Source organism: Pongo pygmaeus, chromosome 17, assembly GCF_028885625.2.
Source record: "Pongo pygmaeus isolate AG05252 chromosome 17, NHGRI_mPonPyg2-v2.0_pri, whole genome shotgun sequence".
Taxonomy (NCBI): domain Eukaryota; kingdom Metazoa; phylum Chordata; class Mammalia; order Primates; family Hominidae; genus Pongo; species Pongo pygmaeus.
In genome coordinates this window covers 34,808,844-34,831,351 of record NC_072390.2, presented here as the reverse complement: position 1 = coordinate 34,831,351, position 22,508 = coordinate 34,808,844, and the positions used below count along the sequence as shown (strand labels likewise).

At 41.8% G+C, this 22,508-nt stretch overlaps 1 protein-coding gene across 1 annotated transcript in view; it reads left to right on the top strand.

Moving 5' to 3' along the window:
- Positions 1-22,508, top strand: part of CLUL1 (clusterin like 1) — a 64,516-nt gene that overhangs the window by 18,710 nt on the left and 23,298 nt on the right. The window contains exons 4-10 of the mRNA XM_054460321.2: positions 2,631-2,752; positions 8,376-8,522; positions 9,518-9,762; positions 12,258-12,362; positions 13,588-13,706; positions 14,816-14,964; positions 20,452-20,619. Coding sequence (XP_054316296.2) covers positions 13,601-13,706; positions 14,816-14,964; positions 20,452-20,619 — 423 coding nt within the window. The 5' untranslated portion in view covers positions 2,631-2,752; positions 8,376-8,522; positions 9,518-9,762; positions 12,258-12,362; positions 13,588-13,600. The remainder of the gene's footprint in view (positions 1-2,630; positions 2,753-8,375; positions 8,523-9,517; positions 9,763-12,257; positions 12,363-13,587; positions 13,707-14,815; positions 14,965-20,451; positions 20,620-22,508) is intronic.

Sequence of the window (22,508 nt, the reverse complement as noted above, 5' to 3'; positions counted from 1 at the left end):
ATTATGAACAAAGTTACTATGAACATTCATATACAATGAATACTTTTTGTATGAATGAATGGAATAGAATGGATAGGATTTAGTGATCAGCTACATGGGATGAAGAGTGGCATAAGTGGTAAAAAGTAACCTCAATGCAATGTGCAGCTAGCAAGTACCACAAAAAGAGTTTATTTTGTTTCATACATATATTTCTATATATACATACACACACTTTATTAATAACCAAATAGTATCCTTTTCAACTGAAAACAATAATTTAACATAAACTATGAACTTAAAATCTAAAGTAAAACTTGACAACAGTGATGCAGGATTTTTTCTCCTTAGCTCAGTTAGGTCTGTGTTCTTATCTTATGACCAGGAAGAACCAGGTACCCGGACATCAAAGAATGAGTGGCATAGAATTTATTAAGCAAAAAGGAAAGCTCTTGGGAAAGAGTGGGGTCCTGAAAGCAGGTTGCTGGTTGCCCCTTCGTAGTTGAATGCAAGGGCTTCTATATAAAACCTGATGGGGCCAAGTTCCCTGTTCGTATAAGGCATGAATTCCTGGTGGCTCCACCACACTCCCCCAGTGCGTATGTGGGCCCTTTGTTCACTAGGGACATGTTTAGGCAAGCTCCCTGTGCACGTTCCCTTATCTGCACAAAACATGGGTTGGAGGTTCTCCGGGGACCCTTCCTTTACTTTCTGCCTAAAGCAAGCTGGCTAACTCCTTTCAACAATAATAAAGACATACAGACAATGGTTCTCAGTACAATCATTTTAAATATTTAAGTAAACTTAAAATGGTGTTTGTTTTGATTTGACATTTTAAAAGATATTGCTGTTCTAAAAATTCTGTGTTTTCAGTTGTTTGGGCTCCTATTCTACAATGTGCTATTACTATTAAGCATTCTTGTATCATGGCATTCCTCAAATAGTTTTTAAATTACATTTAATTTGAAGAAGGAACATTCTATACAGTCATGGAAAGTGTCAAAAATGAAAATGAGGCACGGTGTGGTGGCTCACGCCTGTAATCTCAGCACTTTGGGAGGCCTAGGTGGGTGGATTGCTTGAGCCTAGGAATTTGAGACCAGCCTGGGCAATATGGTATGACCTTGTGTGTACAAAAAATACAAAAATTAGCCAGGTATGGTGGCCCAAGCCTGTAGTCCCAGCTACCTGGGAAGTTAAGGTGGGAAATCCTAGGTGAAGAATGAGACCCTGTCTCAAAAAAAAAAGGAAAAAAGAAAATGATAAAGGATACATATCAGGAAAACATGCATGGTATTTTGTATCATCTACTTTAGAGTAATTCCAGTATAGTGGTTTTTTTGTTGTTGTTTGTTTTATTTTTGAGAAAGGGTCTTACGCTGTCACACAGGCTGGAGTGCAGTGGTACGATCTTGGCTCACTGCAACCTCCGCCTACCAGGCTCAAGCCATCCTCCCAACTCAGCCTCCAGAGTAGCTGGGACTACAGGCGTGTGCCACCGCGACCAGATAATTTTTGTATTTTTTGTAGAGATGGGATTTTGCCATGTTGCCTGAATGCCTGGCCTCAAGCAGTCCATCCCCCTCAGCCTTCCAAAGTGCTGGGATTGCAGGCGTGAGCCACCACACCCAGCCCCAGTATAGTCGTTTTTTTTTCCTTTTTATTCTATGTTTTAATGAATTTACATGTTACCCAAATGTTCCCTAGTTTTTCTGCCTTCCAAGATCACTCTGGAAGAATATTTAAGAATATACCAAATAAGAATATTCAAGTCCTCCCCTATGGGTGGCAGGAAGAACACCCCTCCCCCAGATGGTATTTAGCGCCTCTGGCTGGGAACTGCTTCCAGATGCTCCTAGGTCAGGGTCCTGTCTTGGCATGACACTACCACCACAGTGCGGACCACAACAGGGAGAAGGACGGCCACAGTCCCTCAGTCCCCTGTCTCCAGGGTGTGCACAGCCTGACTCCTAACTCCCCACCACTGACTCTAGGGGAAAAACAGCACAGGGCAGGAAACAATTTTCCATGTCACCAACCTTTCTCTGAGGGAACCTACTGGCCACCTCCCTCTTAGGACCAGCCCATCATCCACAACGTGGAAGTCCAGCTTCCCTTCAAATCAGAGTTCTTTCTTCATGACATTTCTTTGCAAAGTCTCGGAACCCACAGCTCTGAGACTCTTGCTGTCCCCCAACCCACCCCATCTTCCTTGTCCTCACCCTTGGTCAGGAGAAGCCAAAACACCAGTCAGCTTCCCAGTAATCAAGCCTGGCTTTCTCACCCAGGGCTCGCCCCACATCAACCACCGGCTTCTTTCAGTGTAGCCAAAAGGCTACTGGAGTCTTCTCAAATGAAAGAGATTGTATCGAAGGCTTGGAGAATAAAAGAAAAAGAGGATTATATAATAAAACATAAAACAACAAACATATACACACAAACAAAAATAAACGTGAGATATGATTCTCCCAGAGTGTTTAGAGCAAGAATGTCCTTGTGCATCTCTCTTTAGCCTTCCCCCACCAGCACCCCCCACAAGGCAAAGCCAGCTCACCCTCAGTGCTCACTACTTTGCAGTGTTCATAGAATATTTGTAATAATTTTAGTAGGCTCCCTAAAATTTCTTTTCTTTTTTCTTTTCTTTTCTTTAGAGTTGTATCCCTCTCTGTTGCCAGGCTGGAGTTCAGTGGCATGTTCATAGCTCACTGAAGCCTCAAATTCCTGGGTTCAAGTGATCCTCCCGCCTCAGCCCCATGAGGACCTGGGACTACAGGTATGCACCGCTATACCCGTCTATCTTTTATTTATTTATTTATTTAGAGACAGAGTCTAGCTCTGTCACCCAGGCCAGAGTGCAGTGACACGATCTCAGCTCAGTACAACCTCTGCCTCCCAGATTCAAGCGCTTCTCCTGCCTCAGCCTCCCTACTAGCTGGGATTACAGGCTTGCGCCACCTACGTCTGGCTAATTTTTGTATTTTTAGTAGAGACGTGGTTTCACCATGTTGGCCAGGCAGGTCTTGATCTCCCGACCTCAAGTGATCCACCCGGCCCGGCCTCCCAAAGTGCTGGGATTACAGGCGTGAGCCACTACGCCCAGCCTATTGTATTTTATAATTTTGTTTTAGACAAGGTCTAGCTCTCTTGCCCAGGCTGGAGTGTAGTGGTGCAATCACGATTCACTGCAGCCTTGATCTCCTGGGTTTGAGTGATCCTCCCACCTTAGCCTCCTGATTAGCTGGTACTACAGGTGCATGCCACCACCCAGCTAATTTTTTAAAATTTTTTTGTAGAGATGGGGTCTCACCCTGGTGTCCAGGCTGGTCTCGAACTCCTGGGCTCCAGTGATGCTCCCACATTGGCATCCCAAAGTGCTGGGATTATAGGAGTGAACTACTGCGCCCAGTCTTTTAAAAAATTTTCAAGAGATTGGGATCTTGCTATATTGCCCAGGCTGGTCTCCACTCCTGACGTTAAGCGATCCTCCCACCTCAGCCTCCTTGAGTAGCTGGGATGACATTCCAGGCACACACTGCCACCCCTGTCTCTAAAACTTCTTCTGTGCCATTTGTGCACTTCACCCAATTGCCTCTTTATAGTAATTAATTAGGATCTAGGGTGAAAAAAAAAAGTCAACAGCTACATATATTCCTCAAAGTTTTGTACGTATCTGAGCAGTTGCACAGTGCAGAAGGATGAACTGCAGTCTCTCCACCTAAAAAGCATTAGTGACCATCAGGGAACCGTCAGATGCGTGCCAGACAAGCAGAGTGAGGCTGTGCTGGGTGCTCTATTTGTGGCTGTCCGTGCTCTCACTTCTCCGTCTTGCTCTGTGCCTTTGGGAGGTTGACCCTGAGTTGGCATCACCAGGTCTCAGTCTGCTGGTTTCCTGGGTTCCCCTTGAAGGCTACTGCTCCCACAAGGCAACCACGGTCCCAGCTCTAGCTCTCACTGAGCTCCAGAATCATTGTTTCCTCCCCTTACCCAAGAGAGAATAATTATGTTTTATTCCAGGACCCTGACAAATGGACAGGCCAAAAAATCCCCTAGGTATTATCTGATCTTGGTGATCAGGGAGGTGTTTGTTTTGTTTTTTAATGCAGACACATAATTTTTAAAATTATTCACTTTCATCTACTGTAAGAAAAGTCATATTAATTAACAATTTTGATTAAAACAAACAAACAACTTCTATGACATTTTGGCTAACAAGTGGTTCAATATTAAAGCTTTGTCCACCAGGTGCAGTGGCTCATGCCTGTAGTCTCAGTGCTTTGGGAGGCTGAAGTGGGAGGATCACTTGAAGCCAGGAGGTCAAGACTGCAGTGAACCATGATCTCACCACTACACTCCAGCCTGGGCAACAGAGTGAGACTCTTGTCTCTAAACAAACAAACAAACAAATAATAAGTAAAGTTTTTTCAAGCATGGCAGACAATCTGTCTCCTTTGGCCTGGGTCTCTCACTGCCTTTTAGATAAAAATCTGGCAATAACCAAAGAGTTTTCATAAGGCCTGTTGATCTGTTTATAAGATATGCATATAATTTACTTGACCATTATAATACCATTACAATAATCTAAATCTATTATCTTTATCTTCCAATAATCCACAGAGTCAGCACACAAGGATTCTTTTTTCCATATATAGGCTGAGTATTCCTTATCTTATATGTGTGACTCCAAATTGTTTCAGGTTCTGGATGTTTTGGGATTTTGAAATATTTGCATATACACCATGAGATATCTTGGGGATAGAACCTACGTCTAAACACAAAATTCATTTATGTTTCATATACACCTTATACACGTAGCCTGAAGGTAAATTTACACAATATTTTTAATAATTTTCCACATAAAACAAAGTTTGTATACATTGAACCATCAGGAAGCAAGGTGTCCCTTGTCTCAGCCACCCACAAGGACAGTCTATAGTTGTCTTTCATTCCTGATTCCGAATTTATATGCTACTGATAAGCAATCATTTTCTTACACTTATTCACACATAAGCACTTAGTAAAAAATATGACATATATATCTGGCATGCTCAGAAAAGTTATTTTGCAGCAGAAAGGAGCTGGGAGGGTCCTTTTTTCCCTTGGGGACACTGAATAAATTGTGTATTACGTGCCTGCATTTTGACTGCGACCCCATCACTAGGCTAAGTGTGGAATCTTCCACTTGTCTCTCTGTGCTTAAAAAGTTTAGATTGGCCAGGCACGGTGGCTCATGCCTGCAATCCCAGCACTTTAGGAGGCCAAGGCAAGTGGGTCATTTGAGGTCAGGAGTTCGAAACCAGCCTGGCCAACATGGTGAAACCCTGTCTCTACTAAAAATAAAAAAGTTAGCCTGGCATGTTGGTGCATGCTTGTAATCCCAGCTACTCGGGCGGCCGAGGCAGGAGAATCTCTTGAACCTGGGAGGCAGAGGTTGCAGAGAGCAGAGATCACTCCATTGTACTCCAGCCTAGGTGACAAAGTGAGACTCTGTCTCAAAAAAAAAAGGTTAGATTTTGGAGCATTTTGGATTTTGGATTTTGCATTAAGTATGTTCAAGCTGAAAAGAAAATCCGATTTGCTCACGACAAACTTAACAAAACAAGTGAGATATTCTGATACTATATATGTGCTCCTGTTTATATTTCCTTAATTAATTTGGACTTGGAACAACTTAGCCAATTATGGATTAGAGGATGAGACTTAAATGTTACTGTACAACGGATAGAACGATTCATTCCTCTATGTTATCATCAAATACTTATGGTATTTTACCCATCCTGCTGTCATGCAGATCAAGAACCAAATTAAAACACATTTGCCGGGGTCATAATAATGTGGCCAGAATTTAAAGAAAAACTTGATTTTTAATTATGTATGATTTTGCTTGTTTAGTCTACCGATTTCTATTTGCTTTAGCTTACTCAAAAATAAAGCGCAGCACTTCGAAGGCTATTGACTCATGTGGGCCTTTATAATGCACGGGCCCAGATGCAATACATCTGGCGGTCTGCTTGGGTTGGCCACTGGATTGAAGGAGAGAGAGAAGTCTGGGATGATTCCCAAATGTCTGGATCTGGTGACAGGGAGATATGGCAGGGCGAGCTTGAGGGGAAAAAGCTGGGTTAGGAACTGTTGAAACTGAAATCCCTGAGGGCTGTGCCGACAGAGAGACAGCCGGTAGAAGGTTGCCTTTGCCTATCTGTGGTTCTGGGTAATTTCATCGAAAGAGAGTTTCAGGCAGTAGAAATAAGAGTACCCAGGACAAAGCCCCAGGGAAGAGAAACATCTGACGGAGGACGGAGGAAGAAGGGTCAGGAATGAGACTGAGCAGGTGTCATGTGTCTGACACCAGAGCCTGACGATTAGTACATAGTAGACACTCAGCAAATACTGTAACAGAGATGAATCCAAGGCTGGGGGAGGTGGCTCACGCCTGTAATCCCCACACCTTGAGAGGTCTAAATGGGAGGATCCCTTGAGTCCAGGAGTTCGAGACCAGCCTGGGAAACATGGTGAGAACTTGCCTCTAAAAAAATAAAAATTAAACATTAAAAAAAGAGATGAATGCATAACCTGGCTGCTGGAGCCAACATGGGTTGGGTGGGCATAAAAACCCAGCCCCCTCTTACCAGCAGCTAATCAAAAATTTGCCTGGAATTCTGAGGCTCCTGTCCCATGTCTTGGCTGCTCCTCTCAGATCACCTTCTGGCCGGTCCTGAGTCCACTTCCCATGCTCCTTGCTCCCTTCCTCCTGGTCTCCCTCACGCTTTCCCTTCCTCCTCCCCTTCCACCCACCGCCCTGGCTCAGCCCAGCACAGGGAGAGCCTGTGCCACCTATTATAGCTCACCTGCACCTTCGCGTCTTTCAGAATGGAGCACCTACAAGATAATCCTTCCCCCACCTCTCATAGCATAATTGGGCTTCATTATTATCCTTAAAGACCCTCTTTCTGTGGCGAATTGGGATGGATAAGATAAAGAAGATCGAGAGGTTGAAGAACCCATCCTGTTTTGCCAGTGAGAAGGGGATAGAATTAAAAAGATTAGGAGGGCTCAGGCCTGGTGGCTCCAGCATGTCATCCCAGCTACTCAGGAGGCTGAGGCGGGAGGATCACTTGAGCCCAGGAGTTGGAGACTGTAGACCGCTATGATTACACCTGTGAATAGCCACTGCACTCTAGCCTGGGCAACATATCGAGACCCTGTTTCTAGGGAAAAAAATATTTTTTAATAAATTTAAAAATTAGGGGAAAGGTAACCACATCCTGCTACAAATAAAAGAAGTTGGAGAGGTAAGAGGAGGACCAAGAGCTAATGGCATCATTTACACAAAAAGAGATGCTTTAAAATCAGTTGCTCATCCAATTCCACAAGGACAATAAGTAAGAAAGAGGATAGAAAGTCACCGGTGGATATGGTCATCATTGGCTTCTTGATGACTTTAGCAACAAAAATTCTTGTTGGTAGTGAGAGTTAGACCCTGGTGGACTGGGTAGGGGGTTCCTGGAGCATGAGCAAAGGCCCGTGCTAGCCAATGGCCCCCACTACACTCTGCCCCAGCCTTTCTCGTCTCAGAAAATGGCATCCCCCATCCAAAGCTCAAGTCAAGAATCCAGCAGCCACCCTTGATTCTGCACTTCCCCTCACCTCACAGTCCAGTCCCATCTCCAAAATAAGTCCCAAATCTCACCACTTCTCACTCTCCAAGGAGGCACCATTATCTCTTTCCTGGTGATTAAAACAGCCTCCTAACTGGCTTCCCTTCTACCTTGCTTTCCCATAGTCCATTCTTCTCAGGACAGCAACAGTGGCCTTTTAAAACCAGTGCATTATCGTTGCCCTTTGGGAAATCCTCCACAATTATCCAGTCTTGCTTCAAAAAATATATGTAGTTCTGACTTCTTACTCTGCCCTACTTACAGGATATGCACGTTTCTGATCTCCAGCTAATATCACACTTCTTCTCTCACTGCACTCTGCCACACTTGGCCAAGTTTGCTCCCACTCCTCTTGCACTTGCTCTCAGATCTCAGAAGAGGCGTGCTCCTTGTCTTTCAGGCCAGCAGGCTTCACACATGTGCCATGTGCACCCCTCACTCAGAAGGGATCTGTACTTGGTTTGGAGCTATTGTTGCCATCTTGAAATTCTTAATACTCTTTGAACACGGGGTCCGTATTTTCATTTTGCACTGGGCCCTGAAAATTGTGTAGCTGGTTCTACTTTCAGGGATTGTATTAGAAGTCTCCTCCTCAAAGAGGCCTTCCTTGGCCACCTATCCTCAAATAGCCCCTCCCCTTCTAAGTTACTGGCTATCCCATTATTCCCATTTAATTTTCTTTATAACAGTTGTCATGCTTTAATACATTCTGGCTTCTATATTTATTTGTGTATTGTCCAGTTCCCTCCCTTTGGAATGCAGCGTGGGCACCTGCAACGCAGAGACCGCCGTATCCCCGGTGCAGAATGTCATGAGTGCCCGATACATTTGCTGAATAAACTATTCCAAGGGTTGAACTTGCTGGAAGCAAGGGAAGCACTATTCTGGGTAAAATGGACATTTTAAATGTACTTGATATTTATATACATCCTAATCAATAATTACATTTGTGTAGTGCTGGTCTAAACAGATAAATTCTGGCTTCATGATGATGGTTAAGTGGAATATAATTTTCTCATTTTGTATTCAAACTAGATCTTTTTCATGAAAGTGTCTGAAGTCTAGATTCAATGCCTACTTTTGCTACTTATGTTATATGAAACTAAAACAATTATTTTATTTTATTTTTTTGAGACGGAGTCTTGCTCTTTTTGCCCAGGCTGGAGTGCACTGCTGCGATCTCAGCTCACTGCAACCTCTACCTCCCAGGTTCAAGTGATTCTCTTGCCTCAGCCTCCCAAGTGGCTGGGACTACAGGTGCATGCCACCACACCCAGCTAATTTTTGTATTTTTAGTAAAGATGGGGTTTCACCATGTTGGCCAGGCTGGTCTTGAACTCCTGACCCAAGTGACCCGCCTGCCTCAGCCTCCCAAAGTGCTGGGATTACAGGCGTGAGCCACCGTGCCTGACAATAATTTTAGTTTAGTCTGAATTTTTTTTTTTTTTTTGAGATGGAGTCTTGCTCTGTTGCCCAGGCTGGAGTGCAGTGACGCGATCTCAGCTCACAGAAACCTCTGCCTCCTGGGTTTAAGCAATCCTCCTCTCTCAGCCTCCTGAGTAGCCAGGATTACAGGCACCTGCCACCACCCCCAACTAATTTTTGTATTTTTAGTAGAAATGGGGTTTCACCATGTTGACCAGGCTGGTCTCAAACTCCTGACCCAAGTGATCTGTCCGCCTCAGCCTCCCAAAATGCTGGGATTACAGGCCTGAGCCACTGTGCCTGGTCTAGTCTGAATTTTTTAAAAAGGTTATTGGTCTACCTTCCAATGACATTGCACTCTGTGTGGCTCAATAAAACATTTTCATTTATAATAACAAATTTGACCTGCTCAGCAATCTCTAAGCAAGATAGAGTAGCTGTAATTCTTCATTTTGCAGGTCACGTCAAATCATTTCGTACATTCCAGTTTTGTGGAAGCTTGGTGAGAATATGTGAACAATAATCACAGAACTTCAGAGCTGGGAGTAACAGTTGGAAATATTTCTTCCAATAATCGCATTTTTTATGAGAGGACGATGAGGTCCAAGTGGACAGGACCATGAGACAATCGTGTGACAAGGAAGTTGATGAAACCTGACCTCTTAAGTCAGTGATCTTTATGTCCATCGGTCCTTTCCAGCAAGTGAGTTAGCCAACCTTTGCCTGCAAAGGGGGAAATTTTTAATTGAGGATTTACACTCCGCTTCTAAAATTTTGCTTATTATTGTGAATCATTTTCTTTAAGTTTATTAAATGAATGGCTGAATAAATGGACATAAGGAAAGAAGGAAGGGAGAAACGAAGGAAGGGAGGGAGGGAAGGAAGGGCGGGTACGAAGGAAGGAAGGAAAAAGAAGAGAGGAAGGGAAGGAAGGATAAGTCTGATGACAGCTGCTATTATATTCTACGTGGATAATTTATTTAGATCTTTATGCTTTATCTTTTGTTTTACTTCTCTTATTCATATTCTCCTCAACTTTTTTTCAGTGGGCCAGAGGAGGAGGACTGCCTCTTGTGACTGTGGAAGGACTTCTACCAGGCTAACACTCCCGGCCTCTCACCCTCCTATTTCTCACCCTGCAAAGCAGAGTGTTATTTGATTCATGTTCTTAGTCTGTGGATCTCAGTTGAGGAGAACTCGTTAGAGATTTACCCTCTTTCCGTCTTTTTGAGACCTTACTGGTGCAAGACAGCAAATCCTAGCTGGTGTCTACAGGACACATGCACTCTTAGGTTACATAACTGCAGGGACCACTGTCATTGTATCCTGGAGCTGGTCCTATATAAGACACAGCCTGAGTAGTATATAGGCTTCCTAGTCTGCTCCTGGCCAAATGTCCCAGTTGGAAGCCCAGGGGTTGTCTGGCTATGCCAGTGGCAGGATGGGCAAGTCTAACTCAAGGGTGACATATTAGCAAGACCATTATGGCCATGCATCTAAGACGCTCTGTCCAAGCCTGAACTTAGCAACAGTAAACCTGACATTTTGAAATCCATCTGATTCCTCTGTTTTCCAGTTGATGCCACGTGCATCCTCTTGCCATCTTTCTTAATTAAGATGACTTTGCTTCTAAATCTCCTTAATAATCAAGCAGCTATCTATAATATTTTGTAATCCCCTTAAATCTTGAGCATAATGATGTCATAATTATGAAAGTGACCGGATTCACATGAAGTATTGCTTAATCTTAAGAATAAAATGGCAGCTGTGAAAACAGATGAAGTAATTAGAGGAAGAGCCTTTTTGGAAGCTTCAAGATATTTTCAAAGTAATTAGTACTAGTTAGCAATAAAGTTCTGTTCCGAGAAATTGCTCTTAAAGGAGGAACATGGATTAAAGAAAAAAACCTGCTACTAGGAAGTAAGCCATCTTCCTATGTGTGTGGTTGGTTTTGCTTCCTAAAAACTGGTTCCGTTTTCAACAAAATTTGGGTCTGTTGAAAAACAACATGCAGATGCCAGCCTTGACGTCAAACAGGCCCAAACTTGGACAGTAGTAAACTAATGAGCAACAGTGCACAGAGTCGGGGTAAAAACTGGACAATTTCCTGTGACCAACTTTTCCAGGACTCTGCTCTGCTCTTCCTGAGAAAAACACCCAAAGTGCTGCCTCTTCCATTGGCCAACCATGCATCTTTCAGTATAGGACACATCTGTTTATAGGTGTGGATTATAGTTGCTCATAAGTGACATTAGGCTGTTTAAAATAATAATAGTTCGAGTTTTGCTATGAGCTGATCTGTTTTCCAACAGAGCTAAGAGGTTTCCAGCTAAAAAAGAGGGAATTAGTGGGTAATCAAGGCAGCTGACATGGGGTGTGGCTGGGCCTTGAATGTGTGTCACTCTCTGTGCCCAGGCAGAGCAAAGATAAACTCCAGACTGCGTGTTGCTCAGAGACCAGAACCAACATCATAGGGTGCCTAAAAGGCAGGTGGCCCAGTTCAGAATCGTCAAGGTCTGACCTGCTTAGACAAGTGTTGAGTACATAGTAAGGATGGATTGGCTAGTCTCTCAAAACTTGCAAACAGGGCCCAGGTGATCTTGAGATTTCAGTTGCCGGAGAGACCCATCGTGTAGATTCCAGAGCTGGCTATCATGACTAACAGCTGTCTAAGTTGTTTTTAAATGAATCAATAAGGGCTATATTTTCAGTTCAGCTAATCAAGTAGCAAATTACGTGGGTCTAAAATACTCATCTATTGCATTATGTATATGCTAGACTTTGTCACTTTAGTTGGTTATATCGCTTCATATGCTAATAGTCAAAAAGTGCCAAACGCGAAAACAAACAAACAACAAAAATGCCACATGACTGTGTAAATACGCTTTTCAAACTGTTTTATTTGAGTTTACTCACTTTCACATTGTGGCTTATAGTATTTTCAATCTAAGAGACTTATTTTGCTTACATAGGAAACTACATATTTTAAATTGAAAATTTAAAAAATATTTTTAAGGTTTTAATGAGTCCTATCAAAACATTTGTATAAAGGAAGGTAGCCCAAGGTCACTGTTCCCAATTGTGTACACAGCCTGCCCTCTAGTGTTTTCTTCTAAACAGTACCAAATTTTAGATCATAGTTGTAAATCTCAAAATGTTGGGTTAATAGGATTAAACACTGTGTCATCAAATTGATAGGACACAGCTAAATCCCTGACACGGATGAAAATTAAAGCAGAGAAAAACAAAGGTCCTTCCAGAAGCTGGTGGCAACTTCACTGGGGAGATATTGCAAAGTTAGTGGTAAATACACTATATTAAAAAGTTTTGTTTTGTAAATAGAGTAATGATAGAAGAAGAGTTAGTTGAAATGATGTATGTAAAATGTGATAACTATAATTACTAGTACAGTTGCTAGTTTATGATTGTATTAAAAAGACATTCCAAATGTTGATCAAATAATGGAGGTTTCTGTGGTTGTTTTCTTTTTAAAATAGCAAATATACGTAAAGCAGATAAATATCCCCTTTGTGGGAGTTAAAATAATCTAGCTTATTTTATAGTTTTAACTTTATTAAAGCATATGACTATTCTGACTTATTTAACTTTTCTTAGTAAAGTTTTAACCTCTGTATTTAGAATATTTGTAACTAATGTGTATTGAATTAAACTCAAAGGGAAATTCATTAACTGAGAAGAAAAAATTTTAACTGTGCACTCTTCACTTAGCATAATGGGTTTTATAAGGCATATGAGAAAAATGTGTGTGGTTGGTTTTGCTTTCTTAAAAAAAAGTAGCGAACCACGTAGGTAAAAACTCACTTGAGAGCATAGAATTTTGGAGGGAAATGCCAGGTGCGGTGGCTCACGCCTGTAATCCCAGCGCTTTGGGAGGCAGAGGTGGGCAGATCACCTGAGGTCAGTAGTTCGAGACCAGCCTGACCCACATGGAGAAACTCCATCTCTACTAAAAATACAAAATTAACCGGGCTTGGTGGCACATGCCTATAATCTCAGCTACTTGGGAAGGCTGAGGCAGGAGAATCGCTTGAACCTGGGAGGTGGAGGCTGCGGTGAGCCGAGATCATGCCATTGCACTCCAGCCTGGGCAACAAGAACAAACTCCGTCTCAAAAAAAAAAAAAAAAAAAAAAAAAAAGAATTTTAGAGGGAAAAAAAATCCCTCTAACAGATTCAAGTCAATTCTGTGTTTCGAGATGTTTACAAAATGAAGCTTGGACTCTGAGAGGATGTGATCTATCCTCTCCATTGCATTGAGTTTCAAGTACACATGGCGGGCTTTTTTAACTGTCATGAAGAATGTAAACCAAATAGGGACTAGAATTTGTTTGTTTTTTTAACTTACATTTCAAGCTTCCTTATGTCTCAGGCACATTAGCATAAGTTGTCTAAAGTCATAAAGAAAAATTGACAGAAAAATGCTTTGGAGCCCCAGGTGTTTTCAATTGATGCCAACAGAAACTAACCAAATGGAAGGCATTTGATGGGGGTTTATTTTTCCTTTGCAGTAACAGCGGGAACATGAAGCCGCCACTCTTGGTGTTTATTGTGTATCTGCTATGGTTGAAAGACAGTCACTGTGCACCCACTTGGAAGGACAAAACTGCTATCAGTGAAAACCTGAAGAGTATGTTTGGTTTCTTATCTGTGCTGTGTCCTGTTTGCATGTTGGTTGTCCTGCTGGCGTTTATAGTGAGTCGCAGTTGAGAGACAACCATATTCGCTGTTTTCACGGTGAAACGTTCTCAAGGCACTTAAACCAAGTCATCATGACGCCAAACATCTGGGTAAAAATAGAAAATTCCAATCACGTCTCTGCAGGCGTTCACATTTCCAGATGTTTGTATCATGTAGATACAACTTGCCAATTTTTTCACTGCATTTTTTTGTATCATCCAGATGGTTGGTGTCATCTCAGCACAGCTCTAATGAACAGTGAAATACTTTTCTAGCATTTGAAAAATTTAAACCATTAGAGTAATCTGTGCGATTATTCTTAAACTAGTGAAAGAATGGGTTGTAATTACATTGAATCTGGTTGTTCTGGGGCCATTAACTTGCAACCTTTGCTTGATGATATATACTTCGGGTACTTAATATTTAGAAGAACAAATTAGCTAAAATGTAGCTGATTTAGGGTCTGTAATTAAAATCAGAGTCAAGAATAAGCTTTTTAGTAGGCCACATTAGCTATTTTGAACAGGGAATGACAATGAATTTTAAACTTACTAAGGGCTTATTAAAGGTGTATAAGACACGTCCATTGGGTTATTAAGGAAGCTTGTATTACATGGGATACTTTCTAGGTCTCATGCCTCCTTATTAGGTAACTGAAGCTGAAAGAAAGAGAAATTGCTGACTGTGTTTGAGGTCCCCAGCTGGGCGCTTAATATAAATTATGAAGAAAATGCAAAATTTTCTCTAATATAAACACACTTGAGTCTTAAATGAAATTAAAAAATGGATAAATGAAAACAAGGCCTGAGCAAGATGACAAGAATGAGGTTCAGTGAACTCTATTTGTTTAGGAGCTCACAAGTGAGGAACAGAAGGTATGGTCCGTGTGGCAGCTGGGTCCATGTGGCAGCTGACAGCTAATTCATTATGATCTGCTTTCAGAATATGAGCCTATAAAAGAACAATTAAGCCTCTCTTTAGGAGACACGAAAGGTTGGTGAACTCGGTGTTTTGTAATCTGATCAGATCTCAAAGAAAAAATTGCCACGTGTCTTTTAGGTTTTTCTGAGGTGGGGGAGATAGATGCAGATGAAGAGGTGAAGAAGGCTTTGATTGGTATTAAGCAAATGAAAATCATGATGGAAAGAAAAGAGAAGGAACACACCAATCTAATGAGCACCCTGAAGAAATGCAGAGAAGAAAAGCAGGTACAGTCATTGAAAATAATGTCTGTTCTTACACAGATCTGGACCAGAAATACTGCACTTGTTAGTGCGATTGATGAACTACTTATTTTCCTTAATAATAAATTTCATGGGTAGCTGCTTTTATTAGAGGAAAAGTTTGAGGGAAGCTTCAGATTTCCTTGAAGAACATATTTCGTGTAGGATAGGCTTCTGCAAGACTCCAACCCGGAATCTGGGGGATTCATCTCTGTTTAAGTGCTGCTTTCTCAAAAATAGATTATTCTTGGTCTCTTCTGAGTTAGGATACTGAGTCAAAAGTATTTGAAGAGTTTTTTTTTACTAGATCAGTGGTCTCCGGAGTTTTTGTTTTTTGTTTGTTTTTGTTTTTGAGACAGAGTCCCACTCTGTCATCCAGGCTGGAGTTGATCCTGCTCATTGCAACCTCCGCCTCCTGGGTTCAGGCGATTCTCCTGTCTCAGCCTCCCTAGTAGCTGGGATTACAGGCTCCTACCACCACGCCTGGCTAATTTTTGTATTTTTAGAAGAGATGGGGTTTCACCATGCTGGCCAGGCTGGCCTCGAACTCTGGGGCTCAAGTGAGCCACCCGTCTCAGCCGCCCAAAGTGCTGGAATTACAGGCATGGGCCACCGTGCCTGGCCCAGAGATTTTTGGTCTCTCATTCCTATGACTAAAAAATTTGTTACCACTCACTCCTAAATATATGCATATTCATTTACTTATGAATTAGATACATGAATTGCTACCATTAATATCTCAAGGTACAATATGTATTTAAGGTGAGATTCATCATTAGCGAGTGTGGATGTAAGTCCACATTTCAAATAATCTTCTAGATATTTTGAAACTTTTAGCCGACTTGCCAGATCTAATTAGATCACCACAGTTTTCCTTTGTCACTTGGCCAATAAAGAGCTCATAATGATCAAGTGTCAGCTCTGCCATTTGCTTTTGGTCCACTTGAGCTTAAATTATTCATTTTTAAAATCTGCCAAGTTTTTTTTTTTTTTTCAAGAATCTTGTTAAGCCTCCTGTCCATTTAGTGAAGGTTACTTTAGTTAAAACTAGATAATAAAATCCATCAGTCTACCTGAGTTCTCTTACATGGCAACTCATTACAATCGGATGCATGTGAACAGAGCAAGGGAACTATAGTCGATTCTTCTGGAATGTAGAGGATCCCCTTTTTCCCAAGGTCATCACATACAGTTGGGCGCACACAGTATCTGACATATGCATCTCAAGAGAGTACCATGTATATCCAATAATGCATCAGCCTAATCACTTTTTAAAATTCAAATAGCTTTATTTAATAGCTATAGCTTGAACTACATATTTTATCAATGGAGAATACATATTATATTCAAATGTCTTTGGAAGATGTAAAAAATCGTTCATATGCTACAGTATAAAGTTCAGTAAATTTCTAAATTATAGACATTGAATAGCTTGCAGTTTAATGACATTAATAATTAACATCACACTCAAAACAATGATTTTTTTTTCAAAAAGGTTATCTTCAAACATTACCCTGAAATCAAAGAGGAAATTAAAACTGTAATTTCCAAAATAATTTGGAAAATATTTTCAATTTTAATGTTGAGAGTAAATTACTTTTTAATTTTTATTTTTTGAAAAATGTTAAGTTGTAAAATACATATAACAAAATTTACCATCATAACCATTTTTAAGTGTACCGTTCAGTAGTGTTAAATACATTCATACTGTCGTGCAATCTCCAGAATTATTTTCATCTTGCAAAAACTGAAAGTCTATACATATTAAACAATGCCCCATTCCCCCCACCCCAGTCAGATTTTTAATTTAAAAATACAAGTGGAAGTTCTAATATTTTCTATCTATCCCTCTATCTATAAAGTTGGGGGCCACTGAATTCCAGATTGCTGCTTGCATCTTTTTACTTCTGAGCATCATGGCCTCTGGGAGTCCGTTAAGCAACTAGAGCCGGGTAGTGTGACAGGCTGACCCCAAAGCTGTGTGTCAGCTTCACCGGACTGGTTGATGTTGCAGCCCCACCTACTGCCCAGAGTCAGTCAGGGTTCTGGCAAGGAAAGGAGAATGCCTGACCAGCAGCTGCAAACCCTTCTCCCTTTTGGCAGCAATCAAAAGATTTTGAGGAAATCTAAAATAGCTCCTCATCAGGAAAATGTGGAAGCCCCTCCAGCTGGGATCTTCCCTGGTGGGCTTGTGAGCCTGGCCATCTGGGAATAGAGACACTAGATAGCACTAATACACTCTTCACAAAACACATTATCACATGGAATGCTTTGAACATCTGGGTAAACCACGACTTTCATTTTATAGCTAAGAAAACTGGGGTTTGAGATGTTTGTTAATTAACATGTTACTCCAACACTGTAATGAATGAACTGAGATAAAGTCAGCAGATGTGTGCACGGGAGACCCAGTGATTTTCCGCTTTTCTCACTTCCCTGAACCTCCTGGGAAGGAGGACAGGGTATACAGCTTTCACAAGAATATTCCACTTTGGGTGGGTCGAGTAAGCAAACGTGGATTTCACTTCTGGCCCTGAAGAATCCAAGCAACTAGTAGAATTTTTGTTTATTCTTAAAAACCTTATTGTACAAAAATTCATTGAATTATAATCTTAAGTTTCAGGCACTCAATTAGAAAGTTAATTGGAAAAAAAAATCTGTTTAACCCTGAGTATCCCTCTCTAAAATTACTTAAAGCCTAGAATACAGGTCAGTTTAGACAAATTATGAATTGGCAAATATGGTGTTAGCAACCCTAGTCTCCCAGTATTGAGACCCACCCATTCTCAAGAGTACTGCTCAGTGGTGACCAGCATCCTCACTGCCCCCTTCCGCCACCCCTCCTTATTAATATTTAGTGAGACTATCTGAAACTTATTAAGTAGGAAACCCTAGAGAAGGTTAGAGTGACTTGACCCCCAAATCTGGTTTTATTTGTATGTGTTTTTAATGAAATGGGGTCTTGCTATGTTGCTTAGGCTGGTCTTGAACTCCTGGCCTCAAGGGATCCTCCTGCCTCACTTCCCAAGTAGCTGGGATCACAGGCACTGGCCACCATGCCTGGCTCAATGCCAAGTTTATATAGTACTTTTGATAAACTGTCAACCATAGGAATAGAGTTATAAGCGTGAATCTGCCAGTTGGTACAATGTCTAGCAGGAAATGGAAGGCGTTGATAGGATATTCCTTTAGGAATGTTTACCAGACAGAGGTCTACTTCTTCCATGGCAATGTTTCACTTCCAGAACTTGGGACCTGTGATTTGGTAACTGTTTTTTGTTCTGCTTCTGGGCAGTGAACGGAAGGAAGCCTGAGAGATATTATACTGGACTAGTTATAATAATAGATGTCTTGCCTATGATAATGGATACTAGGTATAATAATAGATGCCTTGCTTGTTTAGCTCATTTAATGCAAAGACCTTGAGAAGTAGATACTATTATTCCTATTATTCTTATTTGCAAATGAGGAGACTAAGGCTTATACATATTAAGTAATTTGCCCAAGGGTACATAGCCACTGTAGTTTGGAATTGGGAATATTAGGATTTTGGCTTATAAGGACAATGAGCAGAATATGTAAAATTGGGACTGATTGAGAAAATCCTGGAGGTATTGTTACTTGCCTTGGAGAAACAACCTTTTTTTTTTTTTTTTTTGAGACAGAGTCTTACTCTTGTTGCCCAGGCTGAAGTACAATGGCACGATCTTGGCTCACTGCAACCTCCACCTCCTGGGTTCAAACGATTCTCCTGCTTCAGCCTCCAAAGTAGCTGGGATTACAGGCACCCACCATGATGACCAGCTAATTTTTGTATTTGTAGTAGAGACAGGGTTTTACCATGTTGGCCAGGCTGTTCTCAAACTCCTGACATCAGGTGATCCACCCGCCTTGGCCTCCCAAAGTGCTGGAATTACAGGTGTGAGCCACTGCGCCCTGCCGAAAAACAACCACTTTAAGATGTAAGATTCAGCCGGGCGCGGTGGCTCACACCTGTAATCCCAGCACTTTGGGAGGCCAATGTGGGCAGATCGCTTGAGGCCAGGAGTTTGAGATCAGCCTGGGCAAAATGGTGAAACTCCGTCTCTACTAAAAATACAAAAATTAGCCAGTCATGGTGGCACGCACCTGTAGTCCCAGCTACTCGGGAGGCTGAGGCAGGAGAATCGCTTGAACCTGGGAGATGGAGGTTGCAGTGAGCGGAGATTGCACCACTGCACTCCAGCCTGGGCAACACAGCCAGGCTCTGTCTCAAAAAAAAAAAAAAAAAAAAAAAAAAAAAAGATGTAAGATTCCAAAATTGTTCTACAAAGTCCAAGGACACACACACACTCCTGTCTGGGTCAAAATGTGTATTGGCAAGCTGGGGCCCTGGCAGTTTTCTTATGTGGATCATAGCAAATGCTACCTGGCTTAGCAGCTGAACTTTACAATGAGGACAACTGACAAATCCTAGCCAGGCAGAGAAGATGTGGAAGATTGTCAGTGCCCAGGTGATTCTTTGGGCTTAATACTCCAGGAAAGGGTCATTTCCATTAGCTCTGAGGCTGTCTTCTTATGGCCAGATCCACTATACTCACTTCATTCCCCTGCACGATATCTCGGCATGGAGGGGGCTGGGGTTCAGAAGTCCACACTTGCAGGGAAGCCAGAGGTTTAGGCAGGCGCACAGGAAGAAAGGTCTGTTGTACCATGGTGCTGACCCGTGAGGCACTCCAGGGCAGGGCTGAGGCTCGCAGGGACAGGTGCCACTGCTGCTGGGCTCCTCACCACCCAGAGCAAGACTTGGCCAAGTACAGCAAGCACCACAAGGGGGAGCGCTGGGAATATAAACAAGAAGAACAAAGCTTGTTTATTTTCCCATTTATATTTATTTAATATAACATTATATATAAATATATTTATTATATTACATTCTAATTGCAGAGATGCCATCCTGCGTCTCGGCAATTAGAATGTAACTCAGCGGGAACATTTAACTTGACATACAAGAATTGCACTTTCTTGCAATGTTTAAGGATATACAACAATTAAAGACAGCATAAATGAGAGAAATAAAATGTGCCAGCTTTATAAACTGTAAAGCCCATTTTCCCCATGCCCCAGTGGATGAGAATTGAAGACAGACTTACCAGTAAATAGGTAAATCACAGTTGTTCCCAGATCGGGATGGCATCTTCACTGTCAGGTCACCCACACCTAATGTCTGTCACATAGCAAACACTCAGTAAATACTTATTGAACAAATGAATGAACAGATGAATAATATTTACAGTCTTCAATAGGAATCAATCAGTGCTCTTTTCTTAAACTAAACAGAAAGCTTTGGGGGAGATCTGACAGCTGTGAGGCACCTGAAGGAGAAAGAATGAAAAAGCAGGTTAGAATGTGTACATTTCAAAGGGTGAAATCAACTAAGGTGCACATAGATCATGAAACGGAAATTGGACTTTTGTTTCTACTTTTAATTAGGAGGCCCTGAAACTTCTGAATGAAGTTCAAGAACATCTGGAGGAAGAAGAAAGGCTATGCCGGGTGTCTTTGGCAGATTCCTGGGGTGAATGCAGGTCTTGCCTGGAAAATAACTGCATGAGAATTTATACAATCTGCCAACCTAGTTGGTCCTCTGTGAAAAATAAGGTAAGAGAAAAAGAGAGCTCAAGATTTCACAGTTCTTAAGGCACCTATTTCAGCTTACTTTTTTATTAATTTATGTTAATATTTAGAATGGAGATGCCTGATCTGATAGAGGCCTTTTGCTTTCTAGAATCTAATACTAATGTTTACCTACCATCACCTCTGTATACGCGATTTATAAGGTAGAGCATCCATTCAGTGGACACTGAATGCATCTCTTAAAATATCCTGGCTTTCTGCCTTGTATTTGTTATTTGTGAACATGTTCCCATTAGATAGTAAGCTCTTTGAGGGCATGGATCATATCTTATTTGTCTTCATTTATGCATTGGTGGCATCCAGTAAATGTTTACCAGATTGCATTTGGAATCATAGCATTGCAGTCTCTGATTTCAATCCACATTAATTTTTCCTTCTGGAGGCCAAATATTTAAAGATATTCTCTGCTTCCCAAATCTAACCTTCAACATGTTTGACTCCTTATGCATAACATACACACACATATACACACACACACACACACACACACACACACCCCTTCACGTCCCTTTTTGCCCTACCCATGTATGTAGGACTGGCATGTTTTCTTTTTTGTACCCTTTGGTTATCTTCTGAGCAGAGGGATCACAGAGGGTGGTGACCTGAATAGGATGAGCTCTGCCCCACTAACGGCTCCAATTAAGCTAGATTTTCCTCCCCCTTCAAGAAGTAAGCTGAATACAAAATTGAGTGGAATTTCACGCTCCATATTAGAGCACATACTAATTAGAGTATGCTCCTGGCTTGGCAATGCCATACTCAATTACAAAGGGAGCAACTACTAAGATAATGAATGCGCCAAGTTAATTTGCCTCCACTATTAATTGCATCTGCTCTATTTTTAGAGCTACTGTCACCTGCTAATACACCAGAATATGGTATAATGGGCACCAGCAGGAAGTCAGGAGATTTGGGGACCATTCCCATCTGGGTCAGTTGTGTGATCTTATGAACATTTCTTGGGGCTTTAAAGGTTTGTTTTTATGGATGAAGAGTCAAGTAAACAGAAGCTGGTAGAGGGAGAGGCAGACAATCCACCCAAATTCTTTTCTTTATTTTTTTCATGAGACGGGGTCTGGCTCTTTTGCCCTGGCTAGAGGGTAGTGGTGCCATCTTGGCTTACTGCAGCCTCCACCTCCTGGGTTCAAGTGATTCTCCTGCCTCAGCCTCCTGAGTAGCTGGGATTACAGGCGCCTGCCACCACGCCCAGCTAATTTTTGTATTTTTAGTAGAGACAGGCTTTTACCATGTTGGCCAGGCTGGTGACCTCAGGTGATCCATACGCCTTGGCCTCCCAAAGTGAAAAGTTGACTTTTTTAGGCTATTGGTGGGCAATGTAAACCAGGAGAAATTTCAGATCCTGTTTCCATAGGCAAAGGCAAAGTCAGGTATAAGAGGGTTAAGAAATTATCTTAAAGTTAATTGCCTCATCCTAGCTTGCCCAGAATTGTTCTTGATTTGAAATGACTACTGTAAGTTGACTTTAAAATTTGCAATAAGAAATGGTCGACGGCCGGGTGCCGTGGTTCACCCCTGTTATCCTAGCAATTTGGGAGGCCGAGGCATGTGGATTACCTGAGCTCAGGAGCTCGAGACCAGCCTGGGCAACAAGGTAAAACCCTGTTTCTACTAAAATACAAAAAGAAATTAGCCAGACATGGCGGCGTGCGACTGTAATCCCAGCTACTTGGGAGGCTGAGACAGAAGAATCGCTTGAACCTAGGAGGTGGAGGTTGCAGTGAGCTGAGATGGTGCCATTGCACTCCAGCCTGAGTGACAGAGAAAGACTCCATCTCAAATAAGAAAGAAAGAAAGAAAGAGAAAAGAAGAAAGAGAAAGACAGAAAGAAAGAA